Genomic DNA, 24,290 nt, shown 5'->3' on the forward strand with positions numbered 1-24,290 from the left:
CAAAGTAGCAAAGGTAAGTAGTCTTCCTTATGGTTGGTCACGATAGTAAATACAGGAAAATAGGTGAAGGAAAAGCAATCTTAAGGGAGATAAAAGTTCAGGCTGGCTGAAGAACTGTGGGGATACAAAATGTTATTAGAATCTCTGTTAGTTGTCGAAGTCTTTCCGTTTTTTAACACTACCAGGCTATCATGCTGTTGCATTAAGCTGTTGCATTATAGGCATTGTAGCATGTGGGTGGGGAGAAGATGAGCAAAGGAATGAAAAGAGCTATACAAGCACAAATGTCATGCCCTATTGCCCTGGCCCTGTTCTTGCTTCCAGTGCTTCTTGTATCCACGCTAATGCCAATCTATATTTCAGTGGCTCTACCGCTTGGCATCAGAAGAGGTCCCTGAGCATGATTACGTGTTGCCACTATCCCAAGCAGAGGTATGAATCAGCTTTTTATGCTATGCTAATAAGCACTTAATATCATTTGGAACCACCTAATGCTCTATAGTCCCTTAGGTGATCCGTGAGGGTAAGGACATAACTCTTGTTGGTTGGGGTGCCCAGCTTTCAGTCATGGAACAGGCCTGTGTTGATGCTGAAAAAGTAAGTGGTCTCAACATGAAGTGGATTCAGAATGAAGCAAGTCGTCAATATTTTCAACAACTGAAATGCTGTGATTCTCATATTACAGTGAACTTTTGCAGGATGGAATTTCTTGTGAGCTGATCGACCTTAGAACTTTGATACCTTGGGACAAAGAAACTGTAGAAGCCTCTGTCAAAAAGACTGGAAAGCTTCTAGTAAGTACTAGAGCTATGTATAAGCTCATCAATTCTCACTTTTAACCATGTTGTTTTGGTTTTTGTTGTAGGTTAGTCATGAAGCTCCAGCAACTGGAGGATTTGGTGCTGAAATCTCTGCATCCATTACTGAGCGGTGTTTCTTGAGGGTAAACATAGGCATCATTAATCCCAATTTGGTTGTTTCTTTCATATTCTGGAACTACACTACCAGGGGTCATTATACTTCATCCTCTGGTTTATGACATTAATTAGTTACATCTTGATTTGTCTTCGGGAAGGTATGGTTTTAGTTGTGATGTCTTGGCTAAATTAACAGGTCAATCTATAACCTGAGTCTTTCACACATATATATTATTCCAAAGTCGTGTAGAAACTTCCCACTGTTTGATCCTTCTGTTTGCACATACATTACATCTGAAGCTTATCATAAGCTGTACTCATGGTATACAACATGTCAACGTATATCTTTTTCTTTTTCTTATTCGTTTTTTTGTCTAGATTACGTGTGGGGTTTCACCCCAAAATAAAAGTCTCACAGCCCATGTAGGATAACTCATGCATGTTCACATGGTCATGGATAGGAAGTTGGAAATTTTGTGCAGTGAAACTGATTTAATTCAAAATATCTATATATTACCCTGATTGGTGTACCTAATGTCATTATTTTCCAAGTCTAGAAGACCAAAAGAGACGTATCCTTAAAACCCCTGATGTTTAGAATATATAATATTCTGGAGGATGCGACTGACACTGGAACTTATGTGTGTCTGTCTTGATTGCCACCAGACGGCAGAACTATGCTACCTCTGGGATTCTTTTCTACCATATTTAGCTTCATTTCTAGTAAAACACTGAGAACCAACACTAATTTGTGCAGTTGGAAGCACCTGTAGCCAGAGTTTGCGGTCTTGACACTCCATTCCCTCTGGTATTTGAACCTTTTTATATGCCTACGAAGAACAAGGTTGATCTCAATCCTCTTTCTTATTTTCTTGTGAATTTGTTCAATGACTCTGGAATGACATGCTCCTTGACTTTTCATCGCAGATCTTGGATGCAATTAAGGCTACTGTATGTTATTAAAACAAGAATTCTGCGTGTATGTCACATATGTAAGGTTGCTTGAACTGCCATCTCTATAAATGCATTGCCCCCGGATGGAAGGGAACATAAAAATTGGAAATATACTGTTGCACTACCTTCAGTCCCTTTTAACTGTGTATTTAATCTGTTACAGCATGTGAGTCATCGATCAGATGTGGTTCCATCCAGAACTTTGTACGAAAAATAAAGAAGAACTAATAATGCATCTTCTCAACTAGTTACAGTTGTTTACAATTAATCATATTATCTAATGTGAATCTGATCATTTTGGCTGGACCAGAACCTGCGAGGTGTTTCTTCCCCCGGGTCTTGGTTTGTTTTTGGGGTGGGGGTGAAACAAAAAAGAAATCTCAGAATGTCTTATGTTCAAAATGAAGTGAAGAAACAGATGTCGCCAGGTTGCTGATATCATTGAGAATATGGAAGAGTTTTCACGGGGCCTTTACCGTTAAGCATTGTTACTAAGTCACGATTGTCACTTGCTATCTGGATATGAGGAAAACGAAAACTTGTGCTTCGGAAGGGAGAGAATCTTGATATCCGCATCCCTAACCAAAGGCAGGCAAATAGAAATTAGAAAGTGACTAGTAGCATCCCCTGGCTATTCCAAATTTCCAATAGCCAAACCCAGAAGGTTTTCGAGCGACCAACATTCAGTTTAATGTAATGTAAGGTCGCTCCGATGGTTGCCAGTGGGTAGAACGAACAAGGGATTGATTTAGTCTTCATGCAGCAAGCAGATTCGAGGTAGTGCTGGCCTCAGTAGCGCTCCCCTTCCAAGAAACGAATCATAGGGACCCAAATTGGACAAAATTTACTAATATTAATTACCTCCTCGTCATTACAGGATTTGTCATACATACTGCACTCGAAGAAGAAAGCTCCATAACAAAAATGTCAATTTCTTTCAAAACAAGTAGCATACACTAAACAGCTAGACATCTTGCAGTCGCTATGTATCAAGGATTTCAACAAGCGGTTTCATTTTTTCATATCGGAAAATTCTACAGTGGCAGCCCTTGGCCAACTCATTTCTTTCAATTGCTCGTCTCTACCAAACTTCTTGAAAAATCAACCACATTTATTTTGTTTTAGTGAGGAAGCGGCCTATCCAGACTTACCTATGGAGTGCATTTGTTTGAAGAGTTTTAGGGTGAAATAAGGCGAAAAGGGTGAAAAAAAATCAATTTTTGGATAAAATTTCAAAGCATGATTTGTTAGTTTAATGGGGTAGGAAAATGAACTGCAGCTGACATCTCACTTTTCTCACCCTATCTCATTTAAGAATTCTATACTTTTATGGGATTTAGTGAGAAAGAAGGATAACAATAAAAATGAGACCTACAATTTCAAATTTTTCACAAAAACTTTCATTTTCTTTCTTTCTCTCCCACGGTCCCACTCCATTACAAGAGGGTCTCCTACATGGTTTTTTTCCCTTCTTATCTTGCAATCAAATGATGCCATATGGATTAATATGTAGTCATCACTAGTATGTTTCTCGGACGTTTGATTAATGACATTTTTTATTTCTCATGAAAAAAAATGCTCTAAGTTCTTTTTCATCAAAAAAGAAAAGAGTCTTTTACCAGTGGTCCCTTTTAAGTGGGGTGAAACTCTAACCTCTCCCTTTAGGTGAAAAAGTAACCTAATTCCAACAAATTGAAAAATTACTCATTACCAACTGTTAGTGAATAATCCTGATTATGTTAAAAAAAAATTAAATTTGAAAACAGAATAACGGTAATGCCCTAACAGGTGTCATCCTATACCCAATCCTTAAATGAGTGAACTTCTCCCTTCACCCACTACTTCCTACATCTCGCTAGAAACCACCACACTCCTCCCCCTACAGGAAACCATATCTGCCCCACTTTCCCCTTCACCGCCAGAAATCACCCAGCACCACTGGTTTAGAGATAATTGGTTGCAGGAGTGTTTTTAAGACCCCCAATCGGAAATCAAATCTTGATTTCCACTAAAAATCATTTTGACGAACCTGGAAGGCGTTTAATAGGTTTTCCCTCTTTCTTTCTTTCTCTTTTTTTTTTTTTTTTTTTTTTTTTTTTTTTTTTTTTTTTTATAACAGAAGAGTAGAAAGATCTACAGAAGGATTTAGTGTCTAGCGGGATTGAAATGGTGATCAATGTAAAGGTTAGCAAAAGCTCCAAGCTATGCACAGAAGCTCCCTCGAATTGTGAATGTGAAGGTTTTTCCTCGCCCGATTCACCAATCACAGTAAAGAGTTTGTTGTGCTGTACAGATTACGTAGGAGAGAAGCGGGTAGTGTTGTGTTGTCTTTTGTTTCTTCCTTTTCTTCATTCAGCATGTGCATTGATTATCTTTTCACTTTCCTCTGTAATTTTGGACGAGAGGGCTGCGGTGGTTTCCAGCACTAGGTTTCTGACGAGGTGGAAGAAGAAAGATGGGTGAGGGTTTAATATGAGGGCATAATATGGTCATACCACCCCTTAAAGGGCATTAACATCATTTCACATTCAAATTTTAAATTTCTTAACAGAATCAAGGTTATTACTCATTAACACTGGGTAACTACTAATTTTCCAATTTGTTGGAATTGAGTCGCCAGTAATCATTTTCACTTTTAAGGGGGAGAGTCTAGAGTTTCACTCCCACTTAGGGGCCACCGGTAAAAACTCTAACAGGTGCTTATAATTGTACCCAATTGATAAAAGGCACAACAATACAAGTCGAATACCAACTAAATATGGTTGGCTATAAAACATCATAAAGTCTATGCCGTCTTCACCAAAAAGGAACAGAAGCATTCCCAAAGATCTCTACTTTAAGAATGGAGATAGATTACTAGTTGGCAGACCTCTTTTTGAAAAGTCATAGGGGCTAAAGTTAATCAATGAAATTTCAACTTTTCTTTTACCTTGTGAACACACGAGCATTTGGGCAAAAAAAAAGAACACACGAGCATCTCCATGGTAACATATAAAAGGCACCGATGGCATCTGAGCAATTCATAATCTACAGTGGGGGGTGATTTGAAACTTGAATCTGTAACTCTAGAATACATGGGTGTAGATCATCCATCCAGCCCAGCTACTTTCAACTTCTGGCTTTTAAAGGCTGGGAAGTATTTGTTCCAACATGGACTTTCACAAAAGTCCTCATGCAACCATTGATAACACGTGGTGCAGTCCCATCACAGAACCGTTTTGCAAGATCAATTGCCTTCATGGTTAGCCAAATAAATATAAATTAAATCAAATAAACCAAACTGATGTACTTAAAAGAGGCAAAAGAAGTCTTGTGAAGGGATTGGCAGAGGGGTGGAACTAACCTCATTGATGACAATCTGGTGCCGTGTCCCTACAACAGTAATTTCTGCCATTGCCAAGTGGAGAATACAGAACTCCAAGATTCTTGCTGCTGGTTCTTTCTACAGCATTTGAAGAAGAGAAGCATTATTAACGCTCTTTCCTTTATCTTTCTTTTTTTTTTTTTTTTTTTTTTTTTGGGGGGGGGGGGGGGGGGGTTGGGTTGGGTTGGGGAGGAAGCATTAGCAAATTATGGTCATCCATATTATTACAGATAAGGTATCAGAGAGACATTTAAAACATAATGGAGGTGAAAAAGATTGGCAACAATCTGGAGGTACTTGCATACAGAAAAGTATTGCGTTGCAACATCTGGCTACTCATTCCAAGTACAGAAATCATCAACCTACTGATGCAGATTAATCACTGGGCTAGTAGTTTTCATGCAGGGTTAGATCAGCACACATGATATGGTCTTCATGGGCTAAGTCTAAGCTCACGCACAGTCCATGTGAACTGGAATCTGGGAAATGTTTCAGAAGTCAATAGAAGAGGTTACAATGTTAAAAAAAGGAACTCTGCTGTCAAATGAGCTTTCGTTTTCCAAGAGTTGAGTGGTAGTTGAAACAATGTTAGCTAGTAGTTGGTTGATGTATTTGATTTCCAAGTCTTTACGTTGGCTATGTAAAGGAATTATGTAAGAGGATTGGGCACCCTACTCACTGAATTGTCAATATTCGCTTTTGCAAGTCATTCTTCTCTATCGAGAAACCATGTATTTGATCAAGGTATGCTATTCACTCCAATTGATCCACCTTATGGTGTGAAGCCTGGATGTTTTTTTGTTGCTCTTATGGTTCTCTCACTTCATCCATTAAGACATCCATTTTAGTGATATATTTTTGTTTTCAGTTGCCAATCAGAAATCTCCATCTGTTTGACATTAGAATTCCAAGTTATCTTGCTCATCTCAATTTGGTGATTTTTACTCAATTGTAGTTCAATTATATGATCTATAATTCATCCCCTACTGTGAATTTACAATTCTGTCCTACACCCAACTGTCATAAAGTTATTCTAAAGTTACCGTTAAGATATCACTGTAGGTCTTAGCTCTGTTTCCCATCTGACTTTGTGCTATAGATAACCTACAGATAACCTTTCAATTTTGGAATTCATTCTCTGTTAAAAGATCTTGTCTAGCAACTAGTTCAATTACTGAAGTACAGTATTACATTACCTACCCTATAGGAATTAGGAGTTCATAGAGTTTGACCTTGATTTCGCACTTTCACTCTTCATTCCTAGTGGATCAGGTGTATAACCAAAACTGAGGAAGAAAACATCATCTCCCAAATCATGAATTAAATTGTTCACTACCATATTCCTTTATCCTACCAAGCAAAATTCAATTATATTCCTCTATCCAATTTTGATTTGACCATCTATTGGCCAAATTCTAGCAAAGGCAACCCCATTTAACTGGGATAAGGCTGAATAGTTGTTGTTCTGGTTGTTTTCACAAAGAAAAGAGGGCCCAGTTGAGGAGGCAAAATAAGGCAACCGAAAAGGCCTGTTTCAGCTCAAATAATGGGAATCATTGCAAAGAGTCAAACGTATACAAAAAAAATTTCAGAAATCTGAAATGCAAAAGCTTAAATAATTTGTCTAGGAAAAAGAATGAAATGGAATCAATAATTTAATCATTTTAAGGGACTTCATAATCTCACAACATCAAAGAGCTTCAGCTTTCAAAAAACTAACCATATATTGTCTAAGTCGGAATTTCTTTGAATTGTCATTTTTCATTTCTAATGATTGGATGTGACCAGGAAAAGATTTATTCAATGATCAAAAGCATGTCAGACACAAAGGCAAAGAGAACTCCCTAAGAATTGTTAGGCCAGACAACAGAAAATTCCAATTAGTAAATTGAGAAACCACACTGCCCTACTAGATAATAGACACTGACAAAAGAAAAGCCCTCAAAAACACTTTACAGTTCAATCCAGGTTCTTTGCTATTGGAAGGACATAGCACACTCAAGGTAGTGTCACACAAGAACAAAGATCACCCTTAAATTTGTAGCAATGAAATAACAAGTTGAAGTCAACCCTCAGTTATAAGCATTTCCAGTGCCTTTTTTCCCCCCTGAAGGGGAGTGTGAGGGGCTGGGGATGAATAAATAATTCCTTATCAAGAGAGAGACAAAGAAGATGGAACCCATAAATAAAGGGAAGAGTGATGTGAACAGGTCGACCCCCCCTTGGCCGAAACTCTAAAGTGGGCCCATCTAGGCTGGATAAACCCTAAAGAGGGTATTTTGGTCAAAACCAGCCCTAAATAATTGCTGATTTTTATTTTTATAATTTTCTATTTATTTTTCTGAAGAGCTTCATTAGTTAGAAAGTCCAGGTTGAGTTAAATAATAGTCCTTGACTCATTAGCTCCTTTTAATTCCAGCACATGCCAATTAGAGTTTTCAATTAAAAAGAGTTTGGCATGCATCAATTAGAGTTTTAGTTAATTAGGATTTTATTTCCACACGTATCAATTAAGAGTGCATTAGACCTTCTATCATCTGGTCAATTGAGATTAATGTGGTGGGATCCTAATTTACAAAGGAATCCTACTTAAAGAGTCATGGACTTTGAGTAGGTTATATTCTATAAATACTAATAAAAAACCTATTCTTTCTTTGTAATTCTTCAAGTCTGGATTATTAAAGTTTGTTCAAGAATTGCAGCCAAGGAAGGTGCAGCAGGGTCCTATTTGGCTAGGACCTTGCGGTTATTTAAACTCGTCTCTGTCTTTCCTGAGCTTGAGCAAACAATGCAGCAACATAACAGCAGCTTCCGTCTCCCAATTCAGGGACAGAGAGACCCTCTCCCAACCCTATGCAAGCCTCTCTTCCCCTCCCCCACCCACTGCAACCCTAGAACTACCCCCCTGCTGCCACAGCTTGGCAGCAGCCAACCCAGGCCCCCATGACAGTCCCAGACCACTCTCCCACCCCCATGACCCCTTTCCCCCCCCCCCCAACCCCATGGTACCCTTCCCGCCCTCCCTACACCTCCTCGGCCTCCCCTCTCCCTACCTCTCTTCCTTGCTGCAACAGGAAAAAAAATATATAAACAAAATAAATAAAAGAGGAGAGGAAAAAAGAAAAGAAAGAAAACATCCAGTCCATATTGATCAATCCCTAATTTTTATCCCTTATCCCTTTCAAACACCCTACCCATATCCATCATAAAATCTCTCTTCAAACCCAAGTCTTTTGAAACCTTAATTTTACCTTTCTTCCTGATTATCCTAACCCATAGAGATTTTGATAAAACCCTAACAACCCTTAGTTTATTCCCTTATTCTTCCATATATCTATTCCCCATAGGACTTTAAATTTATTTGCTGGAAGACTCTAGCAAACCCTTAATTTTAGGCATCTTTCCAAGAAACCATAACCCTAAAATTGGGTTCACATCATTTGGTATCTGAGCTGCAGTTTCTACCAAACCCTAATACCTTATCACCCCTTTTCATTTTTCTGCAATTTTCGGACTTCTTCGTAGACCTAAATTCCGAGGTCAGATCGATAGCAATCTAATCATTAGATCTGTCACAAACTTGAGGAACACCATCCCCCTAACCCTAGTGACCTTCCCTCCCAGTCTCAGCCCAATCGGACCAACCCAAACCCTAGTACCATCATAAATGAAACAGTAGTAGCCAAAGCCATGAAGGAACCAACTAGAGACTACATCCTGTCTCATCATTGTATCTATAGAGGGATATGGCAACCACAAAGACCTCCAGAGATGTACAAGTTGGGAAATAATGCTGGTCTCACCGACCTTCAGGTATTCTACGAGTAGCTCTATGATCATGGTCGCTATTTTGGTCGGCATTATTATTTAGAGAATGGCAAGATGGGTTTTGCATATAATCAGCTGATTTGATATACCCGAGAACAGAATCACAAAAGGAGGTGAATAAGGTATGAAGGTGTTTGCACAAGAAAACTCAATGGATGCATTAGCGTGCCAGGGCCAGTGACTAACCCGAAGGAATCTGACAATCAGGCTATGCAAGGTTCTCTCCGCCTAGGTGTATCAAGGACTTTGATGCTTCTTCAGAGAAACAACAAAAACTCGTGGGGCTCTTTAACAGCAACCCTGTACCATCTCTACACTACAGCTATGACTAAGGAAGAAGAAAAACAAAGATAAAGAAGATTAGTGTTGAAGTTGTCATTGAATTGAGTGGCTATCCCTTCCAAGTACATTACATCCAGCATTTATACAAAACAAGGTTAACTACCCATCAACAACTGCCTATAACTACTTTTAGATAAGTTCCAAACAATTTGGAAAAGAGAAAGGCAACCACTATAAACTTTTGCAACTGCAACATCCTCCTTTGATTTCAATCAGCCTAGTCAACATGGGTTCATCTAAGGCTTGAACCAATTTCTTTGATCCAAACATTTTTTTTAACCCGGTTCACTTATTAAACCGGTTCATAACGGTTGGATATTTTCGGGAACTAACAGAAGGTAATGAGCCTAACACTTGGCAAGAGATGTTTGAAACTTTGAGCAACCTATTCTTCCCACCAGACCACCAAACTGGGCAACACCAACAACCTCACTATCTCCCCCAAAAGTTCGCAAATTATGATGGACGAAACTAGAAGGACTGGTACACTGGAGAAAGAAACAAGGGTAATCACATCACCAAATTCAGGTATAAGAAACCTTTGTTTGAAGGCAATGAAAGATCTCATCATTACTCCCCACCCACCCTAGAGGAGAGATCATTGCGTCTTACTACCTTCGAGGCTATGACCAAGAGTTGCATCACCACCAAAGTACTGTCCATAGGAGGGGTCGACTCCCCACCAATCCTCCCTCAAATTTTTCACAACCTCCTAAGATAGACAACAAGAGGACATGCCACACCAGCTACAGCAACCCTAGCTACTATAATAAGGATCACCTAGCCAGTGAGTGTCCTTAAATAAGGGAAGATACAATCTCAAATTCCACCAACTAATTCCTCCAAAAGAAGTACAGTGTCTACCCATAGAAGCAGCCCCAGAAGAACTTTTTGATGAAGAAAGACACTTGCACAGCCAACAGGATCCTTGATGAGATAGTAGATAGCAAGTGATGCTGCCCATGCTTTCTAAAGTAATCACAAAGGATTTCCAAAGAGACCAAAAGGTCCAAATTGTGTAAGACTAGGAGAAGACCCTAGCCCTTGAAGACAAGGTCACAACAAAGCTAGAGAATGCCTCCAAGAAGAACAGGGACATGGTCAAAGCAACAACACCAGCTAAAGGTAAGAAAGCAATTTCTCTACTTGAAGATCACCATACCCTTGACATTGAAAGAGCTGCTGCCCATGAGTATTGGAGAAGCAATAGCCTCTAGTCGACGCTGCAATAGACCCACCATTGACCTAAAAGGGTATCTTGGAGGAATCAAATCAGTAATGCACTATGGAATCATGATGAACTAGAAGAACTACAAGGGTATCACCGATGGCTCTTAACCTTGGACATGAAGCTTTCATCATACTCCCTTGGTTCTTTGAGAAGAGGCTCATACACTAGAAGATTTCATCCCTTGTCTTATCACTTTCCTAGAGTTTTGTTTTGGAATAGTACTACCAGCAACACACTTATTACTCCCTTCACACTGCAAGTGAGGACAACTTCATACTAGACATCTCCAGAGAATCACACCAGGAGCATTTGATCAGCACATTCATCAAGAGATAAAAACTTTTAAGAAGGGAAGAACTAATGTGAACAGGGTTGACCGCCGCCGCCAAAACCCTAAAGTGGCGCAGTTTCCAACAAAATCTTTGAATGTGGTCCTGCCAACCACAGTGATAATAGGTCCTAACTGGTGTATCTGTGGACTTCTGAGAGGTGGTAAGGGTTGTTTTTTCCAGTAGCAACAACTATGGCAAGTGTAAATGTGTCACTAGATGTAATATCATGGGAGTTCTCTTCAGAGACTCAGAGAACCGTACAGATAAAGAGGGCATTTTATCACCACTGAGGACTTGGGATCTTACTGAATCAAACTCCATCCCGAGTCCCCCAAGAAAATTCATCACAGCCAGTTGCTTACGCTGGTTCTGCATCTCGATAACATTAGAAGTGATAGGAAATATGGAACCCAACTCTTCATATATCCTCCTAAAATCTGCAAAATACTGGTCCAGTCAGCTATGTAGAATTCTTGGGATAGCTCATACATACAAGATAGGTTGTTTTAACCAAAATATAGAACATTCAAATATTCCCATAGTTCCATGACTGTATCAATATGGGTAACAAATTCCACAATATGTTTCTCTATAGAGTTCAACATTTACCCCAAAATACGGGCATCCACCATTTCCCAATTAGGGTCTGAAGTATCCAATTTTTCCGTCAAATGGTCTTGCTATTATCTCCCAAGACTCGCTACTCCAACAATCTTCTTCCACCGATGGAAATTACTAGCCCCCTTCAAGTTTATCCTCAACAAGCTGATAAGAGGAAGAGGATAACACCTCTGTCATAGTATTTTTATTTCAAACCTTAGCTTCTCCCATCACAAAGATTTCAACTCAAAAATAGGTCAGAAGATAGAACCAAATTGAATAAAGTTTTAGAACCAGAAATTGAATGCAGATTTAAACCATATAATTTAAAAGACCAAAAATTAGAACAGGAATGAAATTAAACCTGAACCAGAAATTCAGACCAACATGCAACTTCAAATCAATTGAACCAAACCAAAGCCCAACAAAAATAGGCTAAAAACTGAATTGATCCTCACCTAGGTCAGGCAGAATGCACGGCAAAATAAGATTAAATCAATCAACACTTCAGTCTTCAATTGATCGGTGTTCCATCAAAAAATCAATCAATATCATGCTCTAAGCAAATCAATCAATGCTTTCAACAAACAGGATCAAATTCATCACCCAAATCCTTCAAAATTTCTTTCATAACAAACCGAAAAGTTGCAGAAACAGGGTTCTCACGAAGACACGATGCTGTGCACCACTCTTCCATCAGAAACAAAGCCAAAAACGGAGCTCTGGATGCTTCTTACTCCATCGACTCTTCAAACAACAAAAGGTTGCAGCTTCAAGTGCTGCCACCCCTGAAGTCAAGCCCTAAGAACCTCTCAACTTGAAGAGATGAGTCTCCAAGTGTTGCAGGTATGTCTATGAACTTTAATGACTTCAAAATGAAGGTAGTCAAGAGCACCTACTGCTCTGATACCATGTTCATTGGAGAATAGAGAAGAGGAAAACCAGAAAACGAGAGGAAGAAGAAGAAATTTTAGCAAAAAAGCTAGGAGGCCTTACTCCTTGTGTTGCCTCCTACAGTCGATGCTTTATTTATATAGGAAACTCACTAGGATCTTCAGTCCATCGATTACAAGTAGAACAGGAAACAAATAAAAAGGAAAGTTCGAAAAAGGAAACTAGGATCCTGAGATCCTCCTATCCTACCCTTCGAACAAAAACAAAAGACTTATATTTATGCCACTTGTATAAACTTCTTTATAATTGAGTTGCACCCACCTTAATATTAGGAACCAAATTATTCGGTATAACTAGGGTGGTGAGCATCTCTCTTTTTTTTTTTCTTTTTTCTTTTTTTTGGGGGGGACAATTTTTAACTAACCATGCATCATAGATAAGTTGTTTGTGTTAGAACCCCCCCCCCAAAAAAAAAAAAAAAAGGTGGTAGTGATGCAAGGGGAACCCTAGAAACTAGGTGACCAACAAGGGCTGGTTACAAGTCTTTTTAAGTCAGGCAACTACTTGAAGGAAACAAATAAAAGAGGGAATTGCAGCAGCTACCAATCTACATGCAAATTAGACAACATAGCAAAGTAAATAGCAATACCTCCCCCCCCCCCCCCCCAACAAAAAAAAAGGGGGGGTAGTGATGCAAGGGGAACCCTAGAAACTAGGTGACCAACAAGGGCTGGTTACAAGTCTTTTTAAGTCAGGAAACTACTTGAAAGTAACAAATAAAAGAGGGAATTGCAGCAGTTACTAATCTGATAAACATGCAAATTAGACAACATAGCAAAGTAAATAGCAATACCTGCCCTAAACTAACAAACATGACTAGACATAGGGAAACATGGGGATGGGAATCATGGCATTGCTAATCACAAATTCCTAAAGAAAGCTTGCTCTCCTAGTCCAAGATCATACATAAAAATGCAGCAAACAACAATGAGAAATAACCCTAGTCAAACAGAAAAAAGAAAAGAAAAGACTGCAGCAATGCAGTGTCGAACAGAAAAAGAAAAGAAAGAACAATTAGAAGAAAACAAAAAATATGCAGCTGCAGATTACCATAAGAAAGGCAGGGAAAGGATAAGAGAAGGGATACAGGAAAGAATGGGTGGGACAGCAGGGCTGTCGAGGAGAAGGAAGAGATTAGAGAAGAAAGAAAAATATAAATAATTGGCAAGAAGGACTGCCGTACTGGAAAGACAGGAGAGAAGGAAAAAAGAAGAAGAGACTGGCAATAAGAACTGCCAGACAGAAGAAAGAAGAGGGTAGGGCCCAGATTCACACAAGAGGGAAAAAACAGTGGAGGAGAAGACTTACCATGAGAGAGAGGCGGAGAGGGGTGACACCAAGAGAGAGAAGACCTGATAACAACGTCTTGCACAGGTTCTAAATCTGATTTTAATTCATTAAATAACTTCTTATTCCCAAGTACAATGCCTTCTATCAAGAAAAAAATTAAAAAAAATAAAAGCCAAATGCAGCCAACCCTACATTGAAAACCCCAAAAGAAACCCTAGATGACTCACTACTCATGTATAAACCAGAAACCCCAAAGTGCACTTCAGTGAAAATAACCCATGGACTAATTATAACCATGGATCAACCCAAAACCCAATTAAATTGAAATAACCCAAGATTGGACCAAATTAAAGCAAACTAACCCACAAAGGACTCAAAAGAATCAAATTAGACCTAAATAAACCCATAGAACTGCCTATACGCAGTGCTCCTCATCGAACCACAGGACTGGCTATCTGGTAGCCTCCAAACTCGCCGTCGACCAACACAGATGCTGCTGTGGGCTGATCTCTATGCTGGCATCCCTGGTATAGTCAAAACTGTCACCTGAGACTAATGTCCTCATCAGGTAGCTGAGTGAAAAGAAGAAGAAAAAGGCACTTAAACAAGGCCATTTGAGTTCTCTTGTTTGGCATGCAAGTTCTTAAAGTTTGTAAGCTGATGCTCCTCTTGTTGCTGGCTGTTAAATCTATCGCATGCCTACTCATCTTCTTGGTTCAAATCTCCTGGAAACCCTTTTCCCTCTTATTCCTTTATCCCTTTCACTCAAGGTGTTTGGGAATGTCTATTACATCCATGTTAACAAGTCTTCTCAAACTAAGCTAGACGCAAAAGCCCTTAAATGAGCCATTTCAGTATTCATCCCGCTCCAAGGGCTATAAGTGTTAGCACTCCTCTTCTCATTGGAGTCTCCTTTACAAAGACATCAACTTCTTTCAATTTGCTCCCTTTTCCATTCTCCTTTTTTTTCTTTTCTTTTTTTTTTTTTTTTTTTTTTTTCGGGGGGGGGGGGGGGGTATCCTCTTCAGTGGGGGAATAGCAAATATGAAGAGGCTGTCCATTTCCCTACTTCTCTTTATCTTTTTGACAACAGGAAACATAAAGAAGGGGCAACTGCTAGTAATCAGGGAGTGGTTGGTTGATATTGGTCAAACCACGGTGTTCATTGGCAGAACTGTCAAATTTTCTAAAATATTGTGTAAGCTTGTCAACAAACCTTGTATTTCTTGAACTACATTTGTAACACCCAGCCCAAATCTAGCCCGGAAACCCGATCTGTTTTGCGTGAAGTAGGTTTTGGTTAATGTTGACTTCGAAGTTTGACCGTGATTTCAGTTTTACTATCTTTTAAAATCTTAGGAAGCCATGTCAGACCTTTCCCTTAGAGTTGGTCCAATGTCCCAAAATGAGGAAGATGTCTTTGTGGGCCATCTCAGTAGAAGATATGGTGTTTGACCCAAAACCCATGGATATTGATGATGGTGTTTCCTTATGGAAACCTTACTTGATTTGGTGTTGAACTATTTATTTGTGAAGAAGAACTTGATTGATGGACCTAAAGCTTAGTTGGACTTGGTTTGAAGACATCCCTCCATACTAGGTAAGTAGTATGATGTGTTGAAAGAAGCCCATCCAAAAATATTGAAGTTAGGCCCATTAAATCCCTATTTTTGAACAAGCTGTCCAAGCAGTGGCATTTTGGTAAATATCTGTTTTGAAGGTTTTCAAAAGCTTTATTTCCTTTAATTTCGTGGTAAACTATTCCCACCATGTTTCTAAACCTCTAGATAGTGTGGGATCGACCTTTGAACTTCCTCTTTGGCAACCAATCAACCAACAGGGTCAGTTTGGTCAGTTTGGTCAGTTTGGTGAAACCCTAGTAACTCTTGAACTCTTTGTGCTATTTAAAAGGGGGAACTCCATGTGTTTCACTCTCAATCTGTTTCTAAGCCTTGGGAGAACGTGGGAAGATCCCTAGATCCTCTCCTTCGAAGTCAAGGAAGATCCTCAAGTATCTGTTCAGGTTTCTTCAGCGGTTTCTCTTCTAAAAGGTTGGTATTCAATTCGCTTCTTCTTTAATTCATTATTTCTTCTCTACTTCTGATTTTCTGATCATGAGAAGGGTATTACACTACTGTAATGACCTCTTCTTTAATTCTTTTAACCCTAGAGTGAATCCCCCAATTCACTCTATGATCTTGAAGCCATATGGCGATGATCCTTGAATTTGATTCCACCAAAGCTCTTAATGATACTTTCCCTAATTTTCTACCTATCTTTATGATTGTGGGGAAGGTCTCATATTATTACCATGACCTTCCCTTGTGTCCTCATGATTGAGGAGTTGATCCTTGTTTTTCCTTGGAACAATTGGCAACCCTTCTATTTTCTATTATTTCATTGGACCCTCCCCAAAACCTTTCTTGATTGTAAATTCCTTGCCCTAAGGGTGAATCTTTATTCTCCTTGGTCTTTTTGTGGGATACACGGATTCTTGTTAGTAAATCCCTAATTGTATGATTTGAATTTATTTCCCTTCACTTTAATTGAGAACCTTATTTTCTCTCATTGGTAGACCCTTCCTAATTCCATTCTTTATTTTAAAATACTAATGAGATGTTCCTTTATCTATCTTGGGTTGTTTTTGTGAGAGTTAATTATGGGTAACTCTCATGGGAGGTAACCAACTCTCATGAGAGGTAACCATATATGAAACCCTATTGTTCTTTTATCTATTGGAAACTTCCCAACACTTTTTGTGCATTCTTTGTTTCTCTTTCCCATGGGTGAATCTTGATTCGTCGTTTCTCTTTCCCTTGGGTGATATTTGTGTTAACCTAAACTTGATCACTATATTTTCTTCATGATCCATGTTTAACCTAATTAGGATTTCTAATTATTCTTTCTTCGTTCTTGTTCTTGATTGAGATCAGGAAGAAGATGATGCATTCTTGCAACCATCTATTCCATGATCTCATCCTATTCTTTGAGATCTATGATCATCATCATGATCTTAACCCTAGCCAAATAAATTCCTTGAAACCCTAACCCTTGAATGATCTTTCTGGAAACCTCTTGTAACCTTCCATGTGAGGGAAACCTCATGGGTAATGTTTCTATTAACCTAAACTAGATTTCCTATGATTTCTTGTTATTTTCTTGATAACAATCATTCCCTCTCTTTCCATGATTATAACCTTTTCATGAGAGCCATATGTTATGATGAAACCCTAACCCCTTTATTATTGACCTATTGAGATTTATTTTTCGGACTATGATCTCCCCCATGTCTTCATTTGGGTTAGGTTGTACTCGGTCTTCAACCCCATGAGCAAAGCACCTTTGTATAGCAATATACATGGGGGCGGTTGCTAGTGGCGGTCGATTGAACCAAGCGACCGCCCGGTTCTGCTTGCGGGAAAATGCCCTCTTTTGCCCCCTGTTCGTTATAAATAGCATCCCTCGCCCTATTAACGCATTATTATGTTCGGGATTGTTATTTTGGGCAATTAGGCGGCAGTGGAATCGTGCAGGATTCAGGTCTGAAGTGCTGTTAATGATATAAAACCTTTTCTCTTCTATTCTTGGTGATTCTGATTAAGGTAATGAATCTCCATCTGCAATTCTCTTCTTTTAACCTCTAATTGATTTGAACCCATTCCCTTTTTGTTAGTGGTTACCCATTTGATTTGTTGTACTCCCTTTCCAATGTTCTTGATGAGATCCTGTTCAGAAACGAATCCCTGCATTTGTTAATGGATGGATCTAGTCAAGGGGAAAATTTATGGGTAATCCATTTATGATAATTGTTAGGTTTCTTTTCACCTAGTGTCTCTTGGAGTGTTAGATTCGAGACTTTGGCCATGATCACTCGAAATCCGGATTGAAAACGGATGATCAGAAGCCTGAGTTTCGGATTTGTAACTCTCTGTTTTTGGGGCGGTCACTAGTGGCGGTCGCTCAACCTAAGCGACCGGCTCAAGCGACTGGCCGGTTTCCAGTGTCTGTGTAAGTTTGATTTTGGATTTGTTTTGACTCTTGACTCTTATATATTCTTGTAACCCTATGCCTAGGTGTTCTCTGTTTCAAGTAAAAGTCTTATAATAGTTTCTGGATTTCAAGTTAGAAGGATTTTACATAATTACAGGTAAGGACATGCATTCTTATTTATATGCAATTACATATACCTGATGATTCTGTTGTTCTATTTACTATTCTTTGATCATGTAACTTGCTGTAATTGTATAAAGCATGTGAATCTTATTGTACACTTGCTGTTTGTGGTATTCCTTGATGTACTTCATCTTTCATGATATTGCACAACTGTTCATGGTATGATAAAGAGTGATTGTAGTGTAGTTGTGATGGAAGGGGTATTCCATTGGGATATCTTGGCTTGGGATATCAGAAGGCTGTGGAATGGGACACATGCCTGCTGATGTCTCCAGCACTATCATGATTACTGGATGACATACTTAGGAGAGTCTAGAATTGCATGGTAGGTACCCCACATGCTATTACCCTTTCGGCAGGGGAATTGAAGCCGGTGACCAGTGACAATGGTGACGTGACTATGTTTCATCCAACAGCGGTAACCAGTCCGTGCGGAGACTCAGTGGTCCACTATTGGTCATGTAATGGTAGGGTTGCATATGTTAGGGTTGGGCTCATGGACGTCCAATGAGCGGACCGGGTGTCGCGAGGAGTCATGAGAGCATCCGCCCCAATAATATGTGGATGACCATAGGGTTAAGGAGTGGAGTCCAACAGAGGTAGCCAGTCCGTGAGGATTCACACTCCTAGATTGTGAAGGATACTGAACCGAGTTGGTTGGTGCCATAGGGGAAGTATCTGGACTTCATATAGTATGTTACCATTATGACCTTGCATTGGATTAGAAACTCCGACATGCGCCAGTACTCATTGCCAATGGTCGTGGTGAGAGAGTGTTGACTTAACCCCCACCACGGTTTTGAGAGCCGGTGTGGACTTACCCCTTTGCCCAGGATCCCTACGAGAGGTAACTAGTCCTTGCCGGATCAGAGTGATGAGACTTACCCAAAGGAGGGCTGGTGTATATCTTAAAGCATGTCAGCTGTTAGAGACTTGCATAGTTAGATCTTAGTAGCAGTCATATTTCTGCATATCATCCATATCATTTCATATGTGCATTCGTGGATTGTATTGACATATATATGAGAATTGCTTGTTCCTTACTGAGTTCGTTGGAACTCATTCCTTTCATTGTATGTATTATATAAACTGTACAGATGGTTGCACAACGTCGAAAGTTGGGGATGATTCGTATGAAAGAGCCTTCTCGTTTGAAGCTGATGTGGCACAGACAGTGATACATGAACTTGCAGAGCATGAAGCCTCTTGAAGATGAAGATTATTTAGTTATTCTTTTTGCTTCCGCTGAACTCGATATTACTTTTGATTCTTGATTTTCCCTCTTTCGTTCGTTCTTGAATATTTATTGGAGTATTTGGACTCCTTTAACATTTTTATTAATTATTGCACTATTCTTGCTCTTGATTATCTGTATTTGTATTTATTATTATTGATAGACTAAAACCATGGATCCTGTGACGGTTCGCACCCACGGGTTGTCGGGCGGTTAACCGGGCCCGGCGGGCGGGGTGTGACAACATTCATCTCGTCTCAGACTTCTGGGAAACCAAGACTTGCTTCCATGCATGGCTATGCTATGGGTTCTCAGTTCTCATAAAAAGATTAATACAACATAGCACTTAATGGAAGAAAAATCAAATATAAACAAGCTAAAAGTTCACATGCCACAAGAAAGTAAAACAAAATCAATAAAATTTATTCCATAAATTCTTTTTAGGATGGTGATGATTCCATGATTACAAGAATGTACACCTAGATATCAACAAGCATATATCTGTCGCAATATCATGGGGAAAACAGAAGGACAAATGCAATAGAAGAAGCAACATGTAAGTATGCAATGCCAGAACCATAAGATAGATTATTAGCAGCAGACTACATAGCTAAATAATGAGTTTAAATCAACAACGATTGTTCCATGATCTTCGAGATTTAGTCAGGAGATTCATATGTTGGTAGAATCAGAAGGTTGATTTAGTTGGCTGATAAGCAGATAAAGAAAATAATAGGTTTAAAAATCCATAATTCAAGGTATGCACCTTCCAATTTGGAGGAGCTATACTGTCAATATCGAGGACATTCTTATCCCATCTCTCAGTAACTGAAACCAAAAGTTTTCTTGTGAAGCTGCAAAAGGAAGAAGAACACAGTTAGTATAACCAAAAATCTGCAAGATTGTTGCCCCTTTTACCATCCAAGGGGAACTAACATCAGCATTCTACTAGATAGTTTTAACTATTGGCATTTCTGATTTGTGAACAATCTTAAATACTTAACCATGAAGCATACCGTAAAACTAGTTTGCTGTAAACCAACTTTGGAGGAGCCGAGAGGATTTCTGCTTCTGAGATACACAGAACAATTAAAGGGTTAATGTTCATGCAGTAAAGAAAAAATCAATACAATATAACCTACATTGTCAGATTTTGAGTGACATCATGCCAGAAAATCTCATACAGATAGATTGCAAAGAGGGTAACTGATGTGAAGTAACTAGTATGCTAAAAGCTTGAAGGATGGACCAACCCCACTTTGGACAATAGCAAATATAATATGTAAATGGGCTACTTTTCTCTTCGTTACATTCAAAGACAGATAAACCTCTGCAGTAGGTGAAGGTTGAGGCTGGCCACTGGCTTCCAGAATGAGATTCAGAAAGAACTCTTCTGCTAATATAGATGATTCACAAACACATTCAGAGACTGAAAAATGTTCAAATCATGGGTAACCTGGATAAAAAACACAGCACACCTTTGTCCTCCCAATAAAAAGAATATAAGGGCCCATATGATAACTCTGAAAAACAGTTTCTGGTGTTTCATGCTTCGAAAAAGAAAAAAAATTGGCCACAGCCGTTTGATAGAACTGTTTTGTTTCTACTGGTTTTTGCAACATAAATTGAAAGTTATGAAAATTTCAGTTTTGAGAAACACTTTTGAGGCAACAACAAATTGTTGTTGCGTCTGTCTCTCAAAGCAAAAGTTGTTCGAGCTGGGTTTAACCGTCAAAGTGAGACAGTTTTAGAGAGGGAAATTCATGGAATTTGACATCCTAAACATAAGAACCCTGCTAAAACTCTCTCGTACTACAATAAAACTCTTCTATTCGTTGCTTCTTCAACCCTAAAAGATAGGGATTGTTCAATTCCTCATCTTCTCTATCTCTGGTGAACAAAGTTCCCCTTCATCTTCTCCATCTCCAATGAAACCCTAGCCCTTGTCTTTGTGAAAGGGGTTCATGTTCTTCATCTTCTCTATCTCCAATTACTATGATACACGCTTGTTGATACTGTTTTTGCTTCCAAAAGCACGTTTTATCAAACACCTATAAAAATGTTTGTTTTGAAAAACACTCAAAATTGCTTCTGGTGTTTCTTGAAGTAGAAAAACTTGGTGGGTTATCAAACAGGTCTTAAGATCACGTATCCTTCAACAAAAGGTCGTGCTTGGCATGATGGCCAAGTACTCACTTTCTAAAAGTTCGGCCACAAGTTCAAGTCCTAGAAACAGCCTCTGTGACAACAAGCATAAGGGCCTCATATTGATCCTCCCCAGACCCTGTTAATTTTGGGAGCCTCATGAACTGGTTATGGCCATTATCCATCAATCCCAAATAAACCAAATCCTCTATCAAATCCCTTCAACAGTAATTGACAAGCTAAAATGGAAGCATACAATTGTCGACATCATGCAAGACACTTTCAGTTAAGTTGCATTCAGCTGACTTTAACCTACACATTTATATATCTTGTCTGCACTGAGATCCCATGATTTACCTTGTAAATTGCTACCATGCCTTTGTCAAGGAGTAATTTCACATTGACTAAGTTTGAGACTATTAGAGGTAATATCTTAGCATTATCCCATGTGTTCAATGAGGTAAATATCCAATGCACTCTTTAATCCTTGGAGCAATACACACATGGTTATTGTGCATCTTTGGAGCAGCACAAAGACGGAAAGCTAATTAGCACACCAACTGAATTCTTCCCAAGGAAGAAACTGAATATCAGCCAGCATCATTTCCCTCCCTAAGAGTAAGACAAACTTGAAAAATACATCAGCAGTATTCCAAACAGGAAACCGAATATAAGCCAGCATACGGTTGAGAAACATGAAGATTGTCCGGCTCAGATGTTATCTGATTTATACCTCCAGAATCAGGGAACCAAACATTCACTTAAGGAAGGTGGATATTCTGAAAGTTTGCCATAGTAGGAGTATACTCATTTTAGAATGCATGATTAAATATTTTACTGCATCCAAGTGTCATGTGACCCATTTTATTGCAAATTTGACAAAGTTCACCTGTAGAGTTAAAGGTCGGTGAACCATGGGAGTGACTAGTCTAAGAGCCATTGGAATGGCCAGATTGAGAGCCTTGTTGGCAATAGGATCCATATAGACCAACAGAGAATTTTCCACGGCGACCACTGAAATTTCCAGAACCACTTGAGTTCTGGCCACCTCCTGGAGATCCATTTGAAGCAGTAGCAACATTAGCACATGGGGCAAGAAGAGCCATCTCACGTTTGAGATGTAATTCTTGAGTTAAAAGCATGCCACGTAAATTATTGTAGGTGACAGGGAGTAGGGATACTACTGGTGGAGATTAAAGTGACGAAAGGCAGCATATTCTAGGCCTAAGCCATTTAGCACATGAAGGCAGACGTCCCCATCAGCAACTGGACATCCAGCAGCAGCAAGATGATTAGTCAGATTCTTTTTTTTTTAAAGAGACAATCATGAATAATGGAGGAACCATGGTTTGTCTGTTGGAGCTGCATTATGCAAGAACCAGATGGTGTGGAATACAATCATCCCAAGCTGGTCCAAACCTCATAAGAAGAGGCGCATCCTATAACCTGAATGTGGACAAATTGTGTTAGAGAACAAAGCAACCAGCACATTAAAAATTGATATTGACGAGTCCATTGTAAACAAGCAGGATTAGGTGCAGAGGAGGTGGGTGGAATTGCAGTAGAGGAACTGCTTGTGTCAACAACAGTTGGAGAAGGGCAAAAACTAAGGAACTATCAACATAGCTGAAGAGATCATCACTCTTTAGAAGAGGAAAAAGTTGAGACCTCCAAAGAAGATAGTTTGATTGAACATCCCACTAAATAGTTTGATTGAATGTCCCACTAAGACTAACAGGGGTAGACAAAGGAGAAGGCTCCACGGATAGGATTGAGATGATGGCAGTGAGCAATGAACCCGTAGACATCTGATCTACTAATACCATACTAGAACAACAGCGTAGAGAAGAAGAAGAGGGAGAAGGAAGCACAGATGCTTACGTGGTTTAGTTGAATCCAACCTATATACACAGTAATGAACGTCCTTGCTTTATCTCGACTGTATACAGTCATTACATAGAGGTACACATTGAGGGATGGTTCCTCAGTTTAAACATTATTTCGAATTACATCCAATTTCCTTACACTGAGGGATGGTTCCTCTGTTTAAACATTATTTTGAATTACATCCAATTTCCTTCTTGGCAGATCTCACTAGGTGTCAAAATAATATTGCTGATTTGTTTTCCAAGTTTATCTTGCTCTGAAGGGATATGATGTTGGCTACTTGGCTTATAGTCAGTCTCCTGTTTGGAATACTGCTGATCTGTTTTCCAAGTTTGTCTTGCTCTAAGAAAGGGAAATGATGCTGGTATATTCAATTTCCTGCTTGGCAAGAATTCAATAGGAGTACTGATTAGCTTTCCATCTTTGTGCTGCTCCAAAGATGCACGATTACCATAAGTATGCTGATGATGGAAGATTACATTGGAAATTTACCTCATTGAACGCATGGGACAACGCTGAGATATTATCTCTAATCCACCCCCTCAATCGAAACAACGATGGAGCCACCTTGAGATTGGAAACAAGTATTGCAAACCGTTGATGGGAGAGGGGTTTCGTAAATATGTCAGCCACTTGATCCATTGTTGGAATGAATTGAACATGTAAATCTCCCTTGGCAACCTTATCCCCAACCAAGTGGAAGTCGATCTCAACATTTTTTGTATGGACATAGAAGACAGGATTAGCGGTGAGATATGTAGCTCCATCATTATTGCACCATAGTGTAGAAGCAGATGGAAGGTAGATGTGTAATTCCTTGAGTAAGTAATGATTGAAGCCATGTGGGTTCGGCAACAGTGTTAGCAAGAGACCTATATTCAGCTTCAGTACTACTGCATGCAATAGTAGCTTGTTTATAAGAGTTCCAAGAGATCAAATTACTACCATGAAAAATTACGAGTCCTCCAATTGACTTGCGATCATCAAGATAACCTGCCCAATCAGCATCAGAGAATGCCAACAACTACATTTTATGTTG

General features: G+C 39.2%; 2 protein-coding genes across 7 annotated transcripts in view; one reads left to right on the plus strand and one right to left on the minus strand.

Moving 5' to 3' along the window:
* LOC149003806 (2-oxoisovalerate dehydrogenase subunit beta 1, mitochondrial-like) overlaps positions 1–2,827 on the plus strand; it is a 48,644-nt gene extending 45,817 nt beyond the window's left edge. For 2 of the 5 annotated variants that reach the window (XM_089136826.1, XM_089136827.1), the window contains 6 exons: positions 364–432; positions 511–597; positions 699–794; positions 866–943; positions 1,675–1,761; positions 1,845–2,827. In XM_089136826.1, the coding sequence (XP_088992952.1) occupies positions 364–432; positions 511–597; positions 699–794; positions 866–943; positions 1,675–1,761; positions 1,845–1,880 (453 nt within the window). In that variant the 3' untranslated portion in view covers positions 1,881–2,827. The remainder of the gene's footprint in view (positions 1–363; positions 433–510; positions 598–698; positions 795–865; positions 944–1,674; positions 1,762–1,844) is intronic. The other 3 variants (XM_089136825.1, XM_089136829.1, XM_089136828.1) reach the window with 3 other exon arrangements.
* A 1,100-nt stretch (positions 2,828–3,927) lies between these two features.
* The window catches only part of LOC149003807 (antitermination NusB domain-containing protein), a 36,709-nt gene continuing 16,346 nt past the window's right edge, over positions 3,928–24,290 (minus strand). For both annotated transcript variants that reach the window (XM_089138987.1, XM_089138986.1), the window contains 4 exons: positions 20,236–20,290; positions 19,986–20,073; positions 5,215–5,313; positions 3,928–5,105 (listed from right to left, as the gene is read on the minus strand). In XM_089138987.1, coding sequence (XP_088995113.1) covers positions 4,980–5,105; positions 5,215–5,313; positions 19,986–20,073; positions 20,236–20,290 — 368 coding nt within the window. In that variant the 3' untranslated portion in view covers positions 3,928–4,979. The remainder of the gene's footprint in view (positions 5,106–5,214; positions 5,314–19,985; positions 20,074–20,235; positions 20,291–24,290) is intronic.

This window comes from Hakea prostrata, chromosome 10, assembly GCF_041222555.1.
Source record: "Hakea prostrata isolate BN-2017 chromosome 10, UWA_Hpros_2, whole genome shotgun sequence".
Lineage (NCBI taxonomy): Eukaryota > Viridiplantae > Streptophyta > Magnoliopsida > Proteales > Proteaceae > Hakea > Hakea prostrata.